The sequence below is a fragment of the Papio anubis genome, chromosome 17 (assembly GCF_008728515.1).
Source record: "Papio anubis isolate 15944 chromosome 17, Panubis1.0, whole genome shotgun sequence".
Taxonomy (NCBI): Eukaryota; Metazoa; Chordata; class Mammalia; order Primates; family Cercopithecidae; genus Papio; species Papio anubis.
In genome coordinates, this window is record NC_044992.1 from 22,795,602 (window position 1) to 22,812,750 (window position 17,149).

Sequence of the window (17,149 nt, forward strand, 5' to 3'; positions counted from 1 at the left end):
CTGAGATCTTACCACTGCACTCCAGCCTGGGTGACAGAGTGACAGAGTGAGACTCCGTCTCAAAAATAAAATAAAATAAAATAAAAATACATTTATTATGATTATCAGCTATTTAATCATTAAATCTTATACCTCACAGCATCTATCTAGTTCTTATTGGAAAGGCCTCTTTGGCTTTAGTAGTTAACACATACATACTTATGGATTATTGAGAATTGTTTATTTTGATGGAGGCAAACTCATATACTTTTAATTACTAGCCCATCCTATTTAAGGACTCATGCTTTGCTTATAAAGTGTTACTCAGGGACAACCTAATAAGAAAATGTATGGTGCACTGAAATAATGAAAATGCACAATTCCATGGTACCTACATTCATTCTGCAAAGAATAAGGACAGAAAGAGAATCTTCCAAGCACCAATCCTTGCCTTTAGAAAATTGAAATTTCATTACAAACAATTCTTTCTACAACCAGCTACTGGTTGATCTCACATTTCATCTGGTGTGCAATGGCTGCAAACAGCAGCCTCCTTGGTAGTGTTTGCAGCCTGTTGCTTGTATGGGTTACTCTAATGGATGCTGGAGACAGCCCTTTCCAATGTATATTCATGTCTCTGACCCTGCACTATCACCAAACTAGAAAAACAAAAACAAAAACAAAACCTGATCTGGAGGGTCTTTGAGATAGAGGTCACTGTTACCACATCCCTTCCTGCCTTGCAGCCTGTGCAGCCTGCCATGAGTGAGGGGACAGCAGATGGGAACAGTATCCTCTCAACTGTTCCTCAAGAGTTCTTGACTGTCAGCTCTTTCCCCTCCCATGAAAGGAATTCTCCTGATATGATTATACTGTTGCCTTTTCCCATTCCTCTTTCCCCTACTAGGAAAAAAAAAAAAAAAAAAGTACTGCAATGAATGTGAGGATATTTGTTCTAACATTTTACAGTTTTTCAATGAGAACTGAATTACGGGATATATAAATGTTTCGCATGGTGGAAAAAGGGTAGAGGTCACAATTTCACAGCTACCCAAATCACACTTCTCTGTTAATAAAGGAATTCTTTTAATAAAGTCATGTAGCCTGGATGGGCGTGGTGGCTCACACCTGTAATCCCATCACTTTGGGAGGCTGAGGCGGGGTGATCACCTGAGGTCAGGAGTTCGAGACCAGTCTGGCCAACATGGTGAAACCCCATCTCTACTAAAAATACAAAAATTAGCTGGGCATGGTGGTGTACACCTGTAATCCCAGCTACTCAGGAGGCTGAGGCCAGACAATCGCTTGAACCCAGGAGGCAGAGGTTGCAGTGAGCCGAGATCACGCCACTGCATTCCAGCCTGGGTGACAAGAGTGAGACTCTGTCTCAAAAAAAAAAAAAAAAAAAAATTAGCCAGGTGTGGTGGTGGGCACCTGTAATCCCAGCTACTCATAAGGGTGAGGCAGGAGAATTGCTTGAATGCTGGAAATGGAGGTTGCAGTGAGCCAAGATCATGCCACTACACTCTAACCTGGGTGACAGAGTGAGCCTCCATCTCCAAAAAAAAAAAAAAAAAAAGAAAACAAAAGAAAAAAAAAGTAAGTCATGTAGCTAAGAGGATTTTCTTACTACTAAATAATCAGCATTGATAGGCCATTTGAGTTTTTATTAGTTTTTGGGTTTTTATAATATCCAGCAAAACAACTCTTCCAAAAGTCAATTTGGCAAAATCAATAATCGAAGGGACATTTACTTTATGTTTGTTTTTCTTATACCATGAAGAATAACATCTGGGGGGAAAAGTAAAATTATTTACCTAGATTTGAAATATATACCTAATTTTTTTACTAGTGGAAGGAAGGAAGGAAGGAAGGAAGGAAGGAAGGAAGGAAGGAAGGAAAAGGAGGCAGGGAAGAAGGGAGGGAGGAAGGAAGGCCGGCCAAATTCAGTTATGGCTGTGATAATCAGATTTGCTTTTCAAATCAGATTTAAGAACTATGGCTTTCACAGCCACCAGATACAGTACACATCATATAAATATAAAATAGTGTCTGTGAATACATTCTTCAGAAACAAAGAATACTTCAGTGAAATGAAAATTCTTACTGCTGTTAAATAGCTAGGAAAAGAGCCTTTAAAGGTGTACACTTAACCATCCCAGCAAGGCTACTCTGTACAATAGCAGACATTTAAGAAAATGAGAAGATAGCTCACTACACCCCCTGGTGGCCACCCCCCAAACACTTATAAACAACAGATAGTTCTCTATTCTGTACAGGAAGTGTAACCCACATGGTGGGAGGTTCACAGGGTGCGGAGAGGCCCACAGCAAAAGATGAACGGTGACTGGGCACGGTAGTTTACGCCTGTAATCCCAGCACTTTGGGGTCCAGGAGTTTGAGACCAGCCTGGCCAACATGGTGAAACCCTGTCTCTACTAAAAATACAAAAAATTAGCTGGGCGTGGTGGTGGGCCCTGTAATCCCAGCTACTTGGGGGGCTGAGGCAGGAGAATTGGTTGAACTCAGAAGGTGGAGTGTGCTGAGATCGCCCCATTGCACTCCAGCCTGGGTGACAGAGTAAGACTGTCTCAAAAAAAAAAAAAAAAAAGATGAACAGTTTCTGTGTGATCAGTTACAGCCACTTTCTAATAAATGGAAAGCTCTACTTTTGTTTAAAAACAGCAACAAAACAAAACAAAACAAAAAAACAACTCTGGCCAGCCGCAGTGGCTCACACCTATAATCCCAGCACTTTGGGAGGCCGCCGGATCACCTGAGGTCAGGAGTTCGAGACCAGTCTGGCCAACATGGTGAAATCTCATCTCTACTGAAAATACAAAAATTAACCGGGCGTGATGGCACGTGCCTGTAATCGCAGCTATTCGGGAGGCTGAGGCAGGAGAATTGCCTGAACCTGGGAGGCAGAGGTTGCAGTGAGCCGAGATCATGCCATTGCATTCCAGCCTGGGCGACAGAGCGAGACTCCACCTCAAACAGCAACAACAATAAAAAACCCTCTGTTTCTCTTTCTAATGTATATTTCCTGTCCTAAGTGCAATCAATATTCAGCTTCTCCATGAAATTTTAACATCACTCTATTTCTTAAAGAAGAGTGAGGTGATAGAGCATTTTATTGCCAAATGGCTCAGAAAAAAAGTTCCTTGTATTGTGTTTATAATTTCTCTGTAAGTATGAGATTGTTTCAATTTTTTTTTTTTTTTTTTTTTTTTGAGACAGTGTCTTGCTCTGTCTCCAGGCTGGAGTGCAATCTCAGCTCACTGCAACCTCTGCCTCCTGGGTTCAAGCGATTCTCCTGCCTCAGCCTCCTGAGTAGCTGGGATTACAGGCACGCGCCTCCAGGCCCAGCTAATTTTTGTATTTTTAGTAGAGACACGGTTACACCACGTTGGCCAGGCAGGTCTCGAACTCCTGACCTCGTGATCTACCTGCCTCGGCCTCCCAAAGTGCTGGGATTACAGGCGTGAGCCACCGCACCCAGCCTAAAAATTTTTTTAAAGATAAAAAAGATGAGGATTAAATTATCAGCTCATATTTACAATGGACCTGCTTTTTTCCCCACTTTTTCTCCCTTTTTAAAATTTAAGTACAATACTTATATTCTCAAGGTTTATATAGTCTTTAACTAGAACATATATATACTGAGGCAGAAATACATTTTTCCTCTTTTCACAGCTGAAAGATGGGCAATGTAGTAAATATATTGTCATGATATTTAAATCCATAGAAAAATTATTTCACCAAATAGGTTTGAATAAAGATGAAGTCCTATCTCAAAGATAAAAAATAAACAGAGCAAATACATGATAAAGAAAACCTGACAAGGTACCACAGAAATCTGGAAGAAAAATTTAGCTGCAAATTAGTAACAGTGCCACTGAGAAACCATCTCTTATATAAGGACATGCCCTAATCCTGTGTTTTTTGTTTTTTTTTTTTTTTGAGATGGAGTCTCGCTCTGTCGCCCTGGCTGGAGTGCAATGGCACAGTCTTGGCTCACTGCAACCTCCACCTCCTGGGTTCAAGCGATTCTCCTGCCTTAGCCTATCGAGTAACTGGGACTACAGGTGTGTGCCACCACGTCTGGCCAGTTTTTGTATTTTTAGTAGAGACAGGGTTTCCATTATGTTGGCCAGGCTGATCTCGAACTACTGACCTCGTGATCCGCCTGCCTCAGCTTCCCAAAGTGCTGGGATTACAGGTGTAAGCCACGGTGCCCGGCCCAATTTTTCTTTTCTTTTCCTTTTCTCTTCTCTCTCTTTCTCTCTTTCTTTCTTTAACAGAGCCTCGCTTTGTCGCCCAGGCTGGGGTACAGTGGCAAAATCTCAATCTCGGCTCACTGCAACCTCTGCCTCCCAGGTTCAAGCAATTCTCCTGCCTCAGCCTCCAGAATAGCTAGGATTACAGGCGTGCATCACCATGCCTGGCTAATTTTTGTATTTTTAGTAGAGATGGGGTTTCACCATGTTGGCCAGGCTTGTCTTGAACTCCTGACCTCCGGTAATCTGCCTGCCTTGGCCTCCCAAATCCCATGTCTGGGATTATAGGCATGAGCCACCATGCCGGCCCTATGTTTTCTTTTAACTGCCTTTAAACTATTTCTACTTGAATATTGTCCTGTTGTTTCACATATCCAAAGGCAAACTCTTCATATGGCTTCTGACAGAGTTCCCTTTCTTAACTAATATTATTTGTAGTACAGTAATCAATATTCTTCTATTCCTGTTCATTCACTAAGCATTTACTGAGTGCCAACTACATGCTAATTGGATTCCCAAGTAAAAGACATAAACCCTGTCCTCATGCTGCTCTCACACAGGAACTAGCCATTTGCCTGAATAACTGCAACAGCTTCCTTGATAGTTTTCTTGCCTCCCCTCCCCTCATGCTGTATAATACTGCCAGACTCCTTCTGGCAGTCATGTTATACATTTTTTCTTTTGTGTATGTGTGTGAGACCAAAGTTTTGTTATTACTCAAATCAGTCTCCCTGAAAACTTGAGGATCAGAGTTGTTTTTTGTTTTTGTTTTTTTTCTGAGACGGAGTCTCACTCTGTTGCCCAGGCTGGAGTGCAGTGGTGCGATCTCGGCTCACTGCGACCTCTGCTTCCTGGGTTCAAGCGATTCTCCTGCCTCCGCCTCCCGAGTAGCTGGGATTACAGGCATGTGCCACCATGTCTGGCTAATTTTTGTATTTTTAGTAGAGACAGGCTTTCACCATGTTGGCCAGGCTGGTCTGGAACCCCTGACCTCAGTTGATCCTCCCATCTTGGCCTTCCAAAGTGCTGTGATTACAGGCATGAGCCACCGTGCCTGGCCTGGATCAGAGTTTTGGTATAAAGGATAATTTGTTGGGTAGGGGACCATTGAATTGGGAGTGCTGATTGATTGGCTCAGAGATAAAATCATAGGGAGTTGAATTTGTTCTCTTATGCTGAGTCAGTTCCTGAGTGGGGACGATAGAACTGGTTGGCAGGTCCACGTGGGGTCATCTGGTTGTCAGAAATGGAAAAACCTTATGTATTAGTCAGGGTTCTCTAGAGGGACAGAACTCTATATAAATATATTTATATGGGAGTTTTTAAAGTATTAACTTAAAGGTCCCACAATAGGCCATCTGCAAGCTGAGGAGCAAGGAGAGCCAGTCCGAGTCCCAAAACAGAAGAACTGAAGAACCTGGAGTCCAATGTTTGAGGGCAGGACGCATCCAGCATGGGAGAAAGATGTAGGCTGGGAGGCTAGGCCAGTCTGTCCTTTTTATGTCTTTCTGCCTGCTTTATATTTGCTGGCATCTGATTAGATTGTGCCCACCAGATTAAGGGTGGATCTGCCTTTCCCAGCCCACTGACTCAAATGTTAATCTCTTTTGCAACACCCTCACAGACAGACCCAGGATCAATACTTTGTATTCTTCAATCCAATCAAGTTGACACTGAAGATTAACCATCACACCTGAAAAGGCATCTCAAAAGGCTGATCTTAGGTTCACAATAGTGATGTTACCTTTAAGAGTAACTGGGGGCTGGACACAGTGGCTCATGCCTGCAATCCTAACACTTTGGGAGGCCAAGGTGGGCGGATCACCTGAGGTCAGGATTTCGAGACCAGCCTGGCCAACATGGTTAAACCCTGTCTCTACTAAAAATAAATATAAGCTGGGCATGGTGGCATGCACCTGTAATCCCAGCTACTTAGGAGGCCGAGGCAGAAGAATCGCGTGAACCTGAGATGGAGGTTGCAATGAGCCAAGATCGTGCCATTGCATTCCAGCCTGAGCAACAGACCAAGATTCCGTCTCAAAAAAAAAAAAAAAAGTAATTGGGGGCCGAGGCGGCTGAATCACTTGAGGTCAGGATACAAAAATTAGCTGGGTGTGGTAATGGGCGCCTGTAATCCTAGCTTCTTGGGAGGCTGAGACAGGAAAGTCACTTGAATCCAGGAGGCAGAGGTTGCAGTGAGCCGAGATTGCACCCCAGCCTGGGTGACAGAGTGAGACTCCATCTCAAAAATAAAATAAAATAAATAAATAAATAAATAAATAATTGGGGAAGTTGTGAATCTTATGACCTCCTAAATAATGGCTGGTAATATTTAGAATTAGTTATGTCATTCTTCTACACATAGATCTATCAAATCGAAACTCCTCTGCTTTTAAGGTATACACAGTTACCTTGTTACTGTCCTAAAACACATTAGCGCCTATTTTCAGAGTTATGATGATATCCTTCCATTCTCCCCACTCTCCTATGTTTGGAATGCTACCCTTTTCTTCTCTTCTCCTATCTAAATCCCATTCATTCATCATGACTCAGCTCTTCCAAGAGGTTTTATGAGACTTCTCTGGCCCACATTGCTTTTTTCCTCTCCTCTGCTGCAAATTTTATTTTCATTGCTATCTTTGAAACAACTGGGGAAAAGACCGAATTTTCTTTTTGTTTTGTTCTTATTTTGCTTAATTTTTCCCTCATAAAGACCAAATTTTCCAAGGTAAAGATTTTTTTCAGCAGATAGTGAGTAATTTTTTATGTCCATGAAAGACTAAAGAGGAAGAAACTAGGCTTAAAAATAGGGGAGGGTTTCAGCTGAACATGAAAAATAATTTCTTCATTTTCAGAGTAATTAAAAAATAAAAAGTATAATATATTATATGTATTGCTTGAATTGAGAGAAGAAATGTAAAACTCCTTTATACAATTCTTATCTTGGGGTTGGCACACACAAGAATGAAAGAATTCTACTATAATTAAAATTAAATTAAGATCTCAAAGTACTTTATTTCCTACCATACCTATTCACTATTCTCCTTAAAAAAGGTGTCCTGAGATTGCAAAGATACATTTCAGTGCAATCTTGTTCATTTTTATTTATCATCTTATAATTGTAATAGGTTGACCCATATGAGACAGCTGTTTACAGTTAATATGGTTGAATGTTGGCGTTTCATGTTTTTTTTATTTTTTGTTTTTGAGACGGAGTCTTACTCTGTCGCCCAGGCTCTGGAGTGCAGTGTTACCATCTCTGCTCACTGCAACCTCTGCCTTCCGGGTTCAAGCGATTCTTCTGCCTCAGCCTCCGGAGTAGCTGGGATTACAGGCGCATGCCACCACGCTTAACTAATTTTTGTATTTTTAGTAGGGACGGGGTTTCGCCATGTTGACCAGGCTGGTCTCGAACTTGTAACCTCGTGATCCGCCCGCCTCGGCCTCCCAAAGTGCTAGGATTACAGGCGCGAGCCACCGCGCCCAGCCGGTTTACTTTTATAGTTATCTTCCTGGCTATTCCCCAGTCAGCAAAGTGGGTCATCACACAAGAAAAAGCTGAGTCCATAAATATGCAAAAGAAATACTGGCATCACATTTCATCCATTTATCTTTTCACAGACAGGTTGGAAAGGTTCCCTGGCAAAACTCCAGCCAGCCTGCATACTGGGGTGGAGCTTCGGGAAGTTCGCACAATTTGCATGGGGCGGAGCCTGGCCCCTCCTCTTCCTTTGTGAAACCAGGGATTCAAACTGCAAGGCAGGAAGCGAACCAGCAGGAATTCTAGCCTTGCAGAAAGTCCCTGTTCACCCTTTGTTTTCCTTTTTGCCCCATAAATCCCACTATTCTCACCCTTTAATCGTCTGTGAGACAAAATTTTTGTGGCCATGGGACAAAGACCCCGTCTTTAGCTGAACTAAGGAAAAGTTCTGCAACAACAGTTAATGATATAAAACATGATTTTCTGTAATTATGTTATCTTTTTATGCCTGTCTTCTGAGAAAAAAAATATATTGCTGGAGTTTATTTTTTTTTCTTTTCTTTTTTTTTTTTTTTTTTTTTTGAGACGGAGTCTCACTCTGTCACCCAGGCTGGAGTGCAGTGGCCGGATCTCAGCTCACTGCAAGCTCCGCCTCCCGGGTTCACACCATTCTCCAGCCTCAGCCTCCCGAGTAGCTGGGACTACAGGCGCCCGCCACCTCGCCCGGCTAGTTTTTTGTATTTCTTAATAGAGACGGGGTTTCACCGTGTTAGCCAGGATGGTGGAGTTTAAATATCACAAAAAGGTGGCCAGCCATGGTGGCTCACACTTGTAATCCCAGCACTTTGGGAGGCTGAGGCAGGAGGATCACTTGAGCCCAGCAGTTTGAGACCAGCCTAGGCAACATAGGGAGACCCTGTCTCTACAAAAATAACAGAAAATATTAGCTGGGCATAGTGTTGCATGCCTCCTACTTGGGAGGCTCAAGTGGGAGGACTGACTGAGCCCGTTACTGTATCGCTGCACTCCAGCCTGGGTGGCAGAGCAACACCCTGTCTCAATCAATCAATCAATCACAAAAAGGGGCTAGTATGGCATAAATACATTGTTTCTTAATTCTGGTAAAATAAACATAAAAATTCCATCCTAACCACTTTTAAGTGTACAGTTCATTGGCATTAAGTACATTCACAATGTTGTGCAATCACCACCACTATCCATTTCTAGAACTTTCTTCATCTTCCAAAACTGAACCTCCGTACCCACTAGGCAGTAACTTCCCACCCCATCCCCCAGTCACCATGATTCTGTCCGCATGAATTTGATTATTCTAGGTATCTCATGTAAGTGGAATCATACAGTATTTGTCTTTTTGTGATTGGCTTATTTCACTTAGCTTAATGCCCTCATTTTTACCCATGTTGTGGCACGTCAGAATTTCCTTTTTAAAGGCTGAATAATATTCCATTGTACATATAATACCTCATTTTGTTTATTCATTCCCCATTGATGAACGCTTGGATTGCTTCCATCTTTTGGCTATTGTGAATAGTGTTGCTATTAACAGGGGTATATGAATCTCTTGAGACCCTGCTTTCAATTCTTTTAGGTATCTACCCAGGAGTCCAGAAGTGGATTTGCTGGATCATATGATCATATTCTATTTTTAATTTTTTGAGGAATCACCATACTATTTTCCATTGCAGCTATGCCATTTTACATTCCCACCAATAGTGTACAAGGCTTCCAATTTCTCCATGTCCTCACCAATGCTTTATTTTGATAGTGGCCATCCTAATGGGTATGAGGTAGTATATCTCACTGTGGTTTCGATTTGCACTTCCTTAATGATTAGTAATTTTGAGTTTTTTTTTATTATTATTAGAGACAGGGTCTTGTACTGTTACCCAGGCTGGAGTGCAGTGGAACCTTCTTAGCTCACCACAGCCTTTAATTCCTGGACTCAAGCAATCTTCTCACCTCAACATTCTGAGTAGCTGGGACAGGTGTATGACACCACACCTGGCTACATTTTTTTATCTTTTGTAGAGATGGAGTCTTGCTGTGCTTCCCAGGCTGGTCTCAAACTCCTGGGCTCAAGAAATCCTCCCTTCTCAGCCTCCCAAGTGCTGGAATTCCAGGCATGAGTCACTGCATTCAGCCTTGAGCATCTTTTCATATGTTTATTGCTTATTTGTTTATCTTCTTTGGAGAAATGTCTATTCAAGTTCTTTTCTATTTTTTTAATTGGGTTGTATGATGGTTAATTTTATATGTCAACCATCAACCTGACTGGGCCACAGGATGTCCAGTATTTGGTTAAATATTATTCTCAGCTTATCTGTGAGGGTGTTTCTGGATAATATTAACCTTTGAATCAGTAGACTGGGTAAAGCAGACTGTCCTCTCCAGTGTGGGTAGGCCTCACTCAATCTATTGAAGGCCTGAATAGAACAAAAGGCTGAATAAGGGAGAAGCCACTCCTTCTGCCTTTGAGCAAGGACACTGGTCTTCTATTTTCGGACTCAGACTTGGACTCAGCGAATGGTGGACTGAGCCACCATTGGCTCTCCTAGTTCTTAAGTCTTTGGACTTGAACTGGAACTATCTCTATGAGACACCCTTTTTGGTTCTATTTATCTAGAGAATCCTGTCTAATACAGATATTGGTAATGAAAAATGGGGTGCTGAGGCTTTGAAACTGGGTAATGGGTAGATGCCAGAAGAGTTTTGAGGTACATGCTAGAAAAAGTCAAGACTGCCATGAAGGGACTGCTAAAGGTAATTCTGGTGAGGGCTCAGAAAGGATAGAGGAGATCTGGAGAAAATACTTCCATCTTCTTAGAGAATACATAAGGAACCACGAACAGAATATTGGTAGAAATATGGATGGAAAAGCCCATTCTAACGAAGACTCAGATGGAAACAAGAAACATATTAGTGGACAATGGAGAAAAGGCAATCCTTGTTATAAAGTGGCAAAGAACGGGCTGGATTGTGTTTGTGTTCTAGTATTGTGTGGAAGGTAGAACTTGCAACAATGGAATTGGACATTCAGCTACAGTGGTTTCTAAGCAAAGTGGTGAAGGAGTGGTTTGACTCCTTCTGGCTGCTATAATAAAATGCAAAAAGAGAGAAATGAATTGCAGAAGGAATTGTTAAGCAAAAGGGAACCAGAACTTACTTGGAACATTCTCGGCCTGTGCATATTGCAAAAAATGAGAAAGCATGTTTGGAAGGGAACACCAACAGTGGGGCTGACTGACCATATAAGGATGGTAGTGTTGGTGTGAACCACAGGCCTAATCAGCCATCTCAATAGAAGCCAGGATAGAGAAGGGATTATGCAAACAGAAATACTGCAAGCTAGGATTAAGGGAAACAGAGAAAATGAAATGGAATAAAGGAAGACTGTGACTATGCATTATCCTTCAAGAAAGGGGAAGAAAGATCCCCAAAGGCAATTCAGTGATGATCATCAGGGCTCCTACTCTCATCACATCCACCATGGGTGGGGATCGGGGAGCAAGGCTGTCTTCACTTCAGTTTCAAAGGCTAGGACCACTGCCCAGCAGAGTTGTGTGGGCAGGGCTTTTGTAGAGAGACCTGTGGATGGCACTCCACTGAGCTGAAGGGGCAGGACCACCACATGAAGCAATCAGGGTGACACTGCCACTCAAGCGCATCTGGAGAGCAGAGCATCAACCAAGGAGGATTATTCTCAAGTCTTAAGACCTAATGGGATTTGCCTTGCTAAGTTTTAAACTTCTTTGGGACCTATCACTCCTACTTTCCTTCTGATTTCTCCCTTTTGAGATAGGAATATCTATCCTATGCTTACCTCACCATGGTATTTTGGAAGTGCTTAACTTACCTGATTTCACAGGTTTGCAGCTGGCGAGGAATGTTGGCTCAGAATGAATCATTCTTGGTCTTACCCATATCTGATTTAGATGATATTTAGATAAAACTTTGGACTTTAGGCTTCAGAATTGATGCTGGAATGTTTTGTCTTTTAAGGATGTTGAGATGGAATGAATATATTTTGTATATGAGAACATGAATTTTGTGGGTTCCCGGGCAAAATATTATGGACTTAATGTCTGTGCCCCCTGCTAATTCATATGTTGAAGCCCTATCCTCGAAAGTGATGGTATTTGGAGGCAAGGCCTTTGGGAGGTAGTTAGGGTTAGATGAGGTCATGATGGTGAGTCCCCTGTGACATGTCCTTATAAGAATAGGAAGAGACCAGAACATGCTCTCTCTCTCTTTCTCCCCACCAAGTAAGAACACTGAGAGAAGGTGGCTGTCTGTAAGTGTGGAAGAACACCCGCACATGAACATGCCGGCACCTTGATCTTAGATTTCCCAGCCTCCTAGGACTGTGAGAAATAAATGCCTATTGTTTCAGCCACCCAGTCTAGGTATTTTGTTATAGTGGACTGACTAGGGTTTTGTTTTTGTTGAGTTGTAGGAGTTCTTTATATCCATATTCTGGATATTAACCCCTTATGATTTGCAAATATTTTCTTCCATTCCATGGGTTGCCTTTTCACTCTGTTGATAGTGTCTTTTGATGCACAGAAGTTTGAAATTTTGATGTAGTCTAATTTATCTATTTTTGTAGTTATGATTGTTATCTGTGAACAAAGCCATCATAGTTTGTTGTATGTAACATAGTTTGTTGTATGTAATTGTACTGAAAGATTTTTTTTTTTTTTTGAGACAGAGTCTTGCTCTGTTGCTCAGGCTGGAGTGCAGTGGCGCAATCTCAGCTCACTGCAACATCTGCCTCCCAAGTTCCAGTGATTCTCCTGCCTCAATCTCCTGAATAGCTAGGATTACAGGCACATGCCACCACACTCAGCTAATTTTTGTATTTTTACTAGAGACAGGGTTTCTCCATGTTGGCCAGGCTGGTCTCAAACTTCTGACCTCAGGTGATCCACCTGCCATGGCCTCCCAAAGTGCTGGGATTACAGGTGTGAGCCACTGTGCCTGGTCTGAAAGATTATTTTTATGACTTTGTCAATAAATGGCATTTGGTTAAAATAAGATTATTATTGGCCGGGCGTGGTGGCTCAAGCCTGTAATCCCAGCACTTTGGGAGGCCGAGACAGGTGGATCACGAGGTCAGGAGATCGAGACCATCCTGGATAACACGGTGAAACCCCGTCTCTACTAAAAAATACAAAAAACTAGCCGGGTAAGGTGGCGGGCGTCTGTAGTCCCAGCTACTGGGGAGGCTGAGGCAGGAGAATGGCGTAAACCCGGGAGGCGGAACTTGCAGTGAGCTGAGATCCAGCCACTGCACTCCAGCCTGGGCGACAGAGCGAGACTCCGTATCAAAAAAAAAAAAAAAAAAAAAAAAAAAAAGATTATTATTATTACTACTATTTTTATTTTTGAGACATAGTTTTGTTCTGTTGCCCAGGCTGGAGTGCAGTGGCTCAATCTCAGCTCACTGCAACCTCCACCTCCAGGATTCAACCAATTCTCCTGCCTCAGACCCCTGAGTAGCTGGACTACAGGCATGCACCGCCACACCCGGCTAATTTTTTGTATTTTTAGCAGAGATGGGGTTTCACCATGTTGGCCAGGCTGGTCTTGAACTCCTTACCTCGTGTGATCCGTCTGCCCTGGCCTCCCAAAATGCTGGGATTGCAGGCATGAGCCACTGCCCCCGGCCAAAATAATAGATTATTAATGCAATGTCTTTTTTGTTACCTGGAACTGGCCTTTAATTTTAATGATATGCTGTTTACTATTTAATTTCCTACTACAAGCTACATTTGAACCCACAAACTGACCAGATGAGTTTGGGCACACTTAATGAAACGATTCAATGCTGGTTTATTTTGTGGTAAGTGATGGAGAACTCCAAACAATCTGTAGCAGTCAAACATACAAAAATCAATCTCTTACCATATAGCTACGAGGGGCATTCAACTGGCAGGTAAGATAAGTTTCTTTGCTCTGAGTCAGACTAAAGCCTTTAGATTTAGAAATAGCTTGGCAAACACACTAAATATAAGACATTACAACAGATTAGCAAATTTTGATTTTTTAATAGTTGCTACTAGGTTTTCTTCATTTCTTATTTCTATAAGTAATCCTTTTCTTGTGAATAAAAGAAGCCTGCAAAAACCCTCTGCTGGTCAAAGTGACAAAGTATTGCCAAAAACTTTAAAAACAGGTCTTTATGGTTCTTCTTCTTCTTTTTTTTTTTTTTTTTGTAAGACAGAGTCTCGCTCTGTTGGCCAGACTGGAGTGCAGTGGTGCGATCTCTGCTCACTGCAACCTCCATCTCCTGGGTTCAAGTGATTCTCTTGCCTCAGCCTCCTGAGTAGCTGGGATTACAGGCATGCATCACCACGCCTGGCTAATTTTTTTTGTATTTTTAGTAAAGATGGGGTTTTACCACGTTGGTCAGGCTGTTCTCAGACTCCTGGCCTCCCAAAGTGCTGGGATTACAGGTGTGAGCCACCGTGCCCGGACTTTATAGTTCTTAATAGCTTGACAATTCAGTACTGTGAATAACAGAATAGACTTCCATTGCCTCATCATTAGGTAATTTTTTTGGAACAACAGTATTCCAGTGGATATTGAGTCAATATGTAAAGCTTGAAATTGACCCAGAGAGCTTTAAATCTGACCTCCTAGAAAATATAAGAATTCTTTTTTCATTCTAATGGGAATATGATTATGATGCCTCTGGTACACATTCAGTTAAAATTTATTTTGGGTTTCTATCTCCTTAGCCCTATGCAAAAGAATGACACTTCTCTTTGCTAAAGACACTGAGAAATTAAGCTTTAAGCCCAAAATTTATGTGATAACCAAGTCAGGAAAAATACTGCCAATAATCTCAGTTACTGATGAAAAGGAACTATTTTTATATTAAATTATAGTTTACAAGAAGGAGGTATATATCAACAAACACCTGATAATAATAATAATAATAATAATAATAATAATTTGTTTGTTTGTTTTGAGACGGAGTCTCGCTCTGTTGCCCAGGCTGGAGTGTAGTGGCATGATCTCAGCTCACTGCAAGCTTCGCCTCCTGGGTTCCCGCCCATTCTCCTGCCTCAGCCTCCTGAGTAGCTGGGACTACAGGCGCCCACCACCATGCCCAGCTTATTTTTTGTATTTTTAGTAGAGACGGGGTTTCACCATGTTAGCCAGGATGGTCTCGATCTCCTGACCTCGTGATCCACCTGTCTCGGCCTCCCAAAGTGCTGGGATTACAAGCGTGAGCCACTGCGCCCGGCCTGATAATTATTAAAGAAGCATTCCCTTTAGCCAGCTTCTTCACAATGAGCATGCTTATTGTATCCTTTCTCTGTATCATCTAGAATGGCTCATTTGAGTTCAGAGGATACAAGTTTGGTAACATTGAAATGACCATCTAGAACTTACCAGACCTGTTTCTTGTGGGAGGGAGTTACTTTCAAAAACCCCTTAAAGGAGATAAAATAAATGTTATTTTATACTTCCTAGATTTCTCTCACAATTGTTTTCTTTTAATGTCAGTGGGTACTGGCACCCTTCTAACAACATGCCCACTATTCCATGAGGGGGGGTAAAAAGGTTTCACTGCATTTTAAAAGATTGGGTATGTTACTCAGTATACCCTTTGTATAAAAACAAAGTCAAATATTTACCAATCTGCAATAATTGCCAAAATTTGTCAAACATGAATGAAAAACACAAGTACAAAACTGAAGGCTGAAATGTTCTTCAGTTGATATTTTCCTAAAAGGTAAGGAAAATTTGCTTTTTTATTACCCTAAGATAATTCCTTGGATGCTTGGGTGAAAACTGAGCCAAAATTGACCTTTCTGCCTCTTTTTAAACCAGTGTACCATTTTAAAATCTTTCTGAGTCAGTAACTGGATTCCTAAAGCAATCACTCCCACTCTTTCTTTTTCAAAAGAGAGGAGGATCCTGATACGTTGTCTCGAACTCCTGGCCTTAAGCAATCCCAAGTAGCTGGAATTACAGGCACAAGCCACCATGCCCAGCTGCAATCTGGTTTTTTGAGAGACCAAGGAAGCATGCTGGAAAACAAGGATAAGCTAATCTCATAATACTGAAAAAGAATTAGAGAAAAAACAATAACTACTACAAAAATATCCTATAACAAAAATGCTGTAGGATATAATGAACAAACATACCTCCTGGGCTGTGACCGGCATTCTTCCTCCCCACTGTCTGCCTCCTGTATAGACAGAAAATGAAAAAAAAAAAAATTAAAACCTGAGGTTTCATATCATAATATCACTAGTACAATTTTACTAAGTTTCACATGTTGTATACTTGAACTAAATTACTCATGTTGTATACTTGAACTAAATTCTCGTCATAAAAAGTGACTTCAACTAACCCAGGAGGTTGATGTTAATAGAACTTATTCCTGGAGGTAACTTCAACAATAGTCCATGAACAAATTTCATTGACAATGAAGTGCTACTCATTAAAATAATTACCTCTGAAAACCAACTAAACATGTTATTTTACTGTTATGCTACTTCAGCTTCAAAATGAGTGGGCATTCTGACTACCACCAATAAATCTCATCAAGATAACCTATTAATGATTCTGATCCCCAAAGAACAACCTAAACAATGAACACCACTTAAAAGAGAGTGCTCATGATCAAATCACCATCAACATCAACATAATGGCTACCACTTATTGAGTACTTACAATGTGCTAGGCACTGGTGTTCATCAACTTAAGTACATTACTCTACTTATTCCTTATAAACCCAGAAGGTTGATGGTACCAATTATTTTTAACTTATTCAAATACACACAATAACATAGGATAAATCAATGTGATATAAAAGCACTGATGGTTAATGACCCACCCAGGGATGCCAAACAATGACAACAACAAAAAGCACTGAATCATAGTTCAATTACAATATTTATTTCTTCTTAGTGTGGCACATAAAGTAATAGAAAGTCTTGTAACTTATGGCAACTTAGACTCAATGAATATTTTACAGATGAAGAAGCAAAAGGGAAATAAGTTGTCCAGGGAGACTCATGTGGTGAAGAATTAAAATGAAAAAATATTGACTCCCAACTAGCTGAAAAAGCTTATCATTTACCTCTCCCTGCCCTGGGTTGAAAATTGGTGTATGTTATGATATTATACAGATCTTCACAGAGGCAAGAATATTGACATGAAGGAAAAGTGAGGAAAGATGGAGGAGAGGCTTTTTCTTTAAATTTGCTCCCTGACAATTTGTATTTGTTCTTTCATCACTTTTGCCCTATCTGGTAAACACAGAACTATTAGGTAGAAGGAGAAAAATAATCTCAGAGAATATGTGTACTGTCTGCCAACAAGCCACCTGCATTTTCATTTATGAAGCCATCCTCATCTACCTTTAAAT

General features: G+C 41.3%; 1 protein-coding gene and 1 pseudogene across 4 annotated transcripts in view; one reads left to right on the forward strand and one right to left on the reverse strand.

The window, feature by feature from the left end:
* Positions 1–17,149, reverse strand: part of SSH2 (slingshot protein phosphatase 2) — a 303,694-nt gene that overhangs the window by 153,881 nt on the left and 132,664 nt on the right. For all 4 annotated transcript variants that reach the window (XM_021928216.2, XM_003912549.4, XM_003912550.4 and 1 more), the window contains one exon: positions 15,921–15,964. Coding sequence is in view for 3 of the 4 variants with exons in the window: in XM_003912549.4 (XP_003912598.2) it covers positions 15,921–15,964 (44 nt within the window). In the remaining variant the exon portion in view is untranslated. The remainder of the gene's footprint in view (positions 1–15,920; positions 15,965–17,149) is intronic.
* LOC116271123 lies at positions 468–593 on the forward strand (annotated as a pseudogene).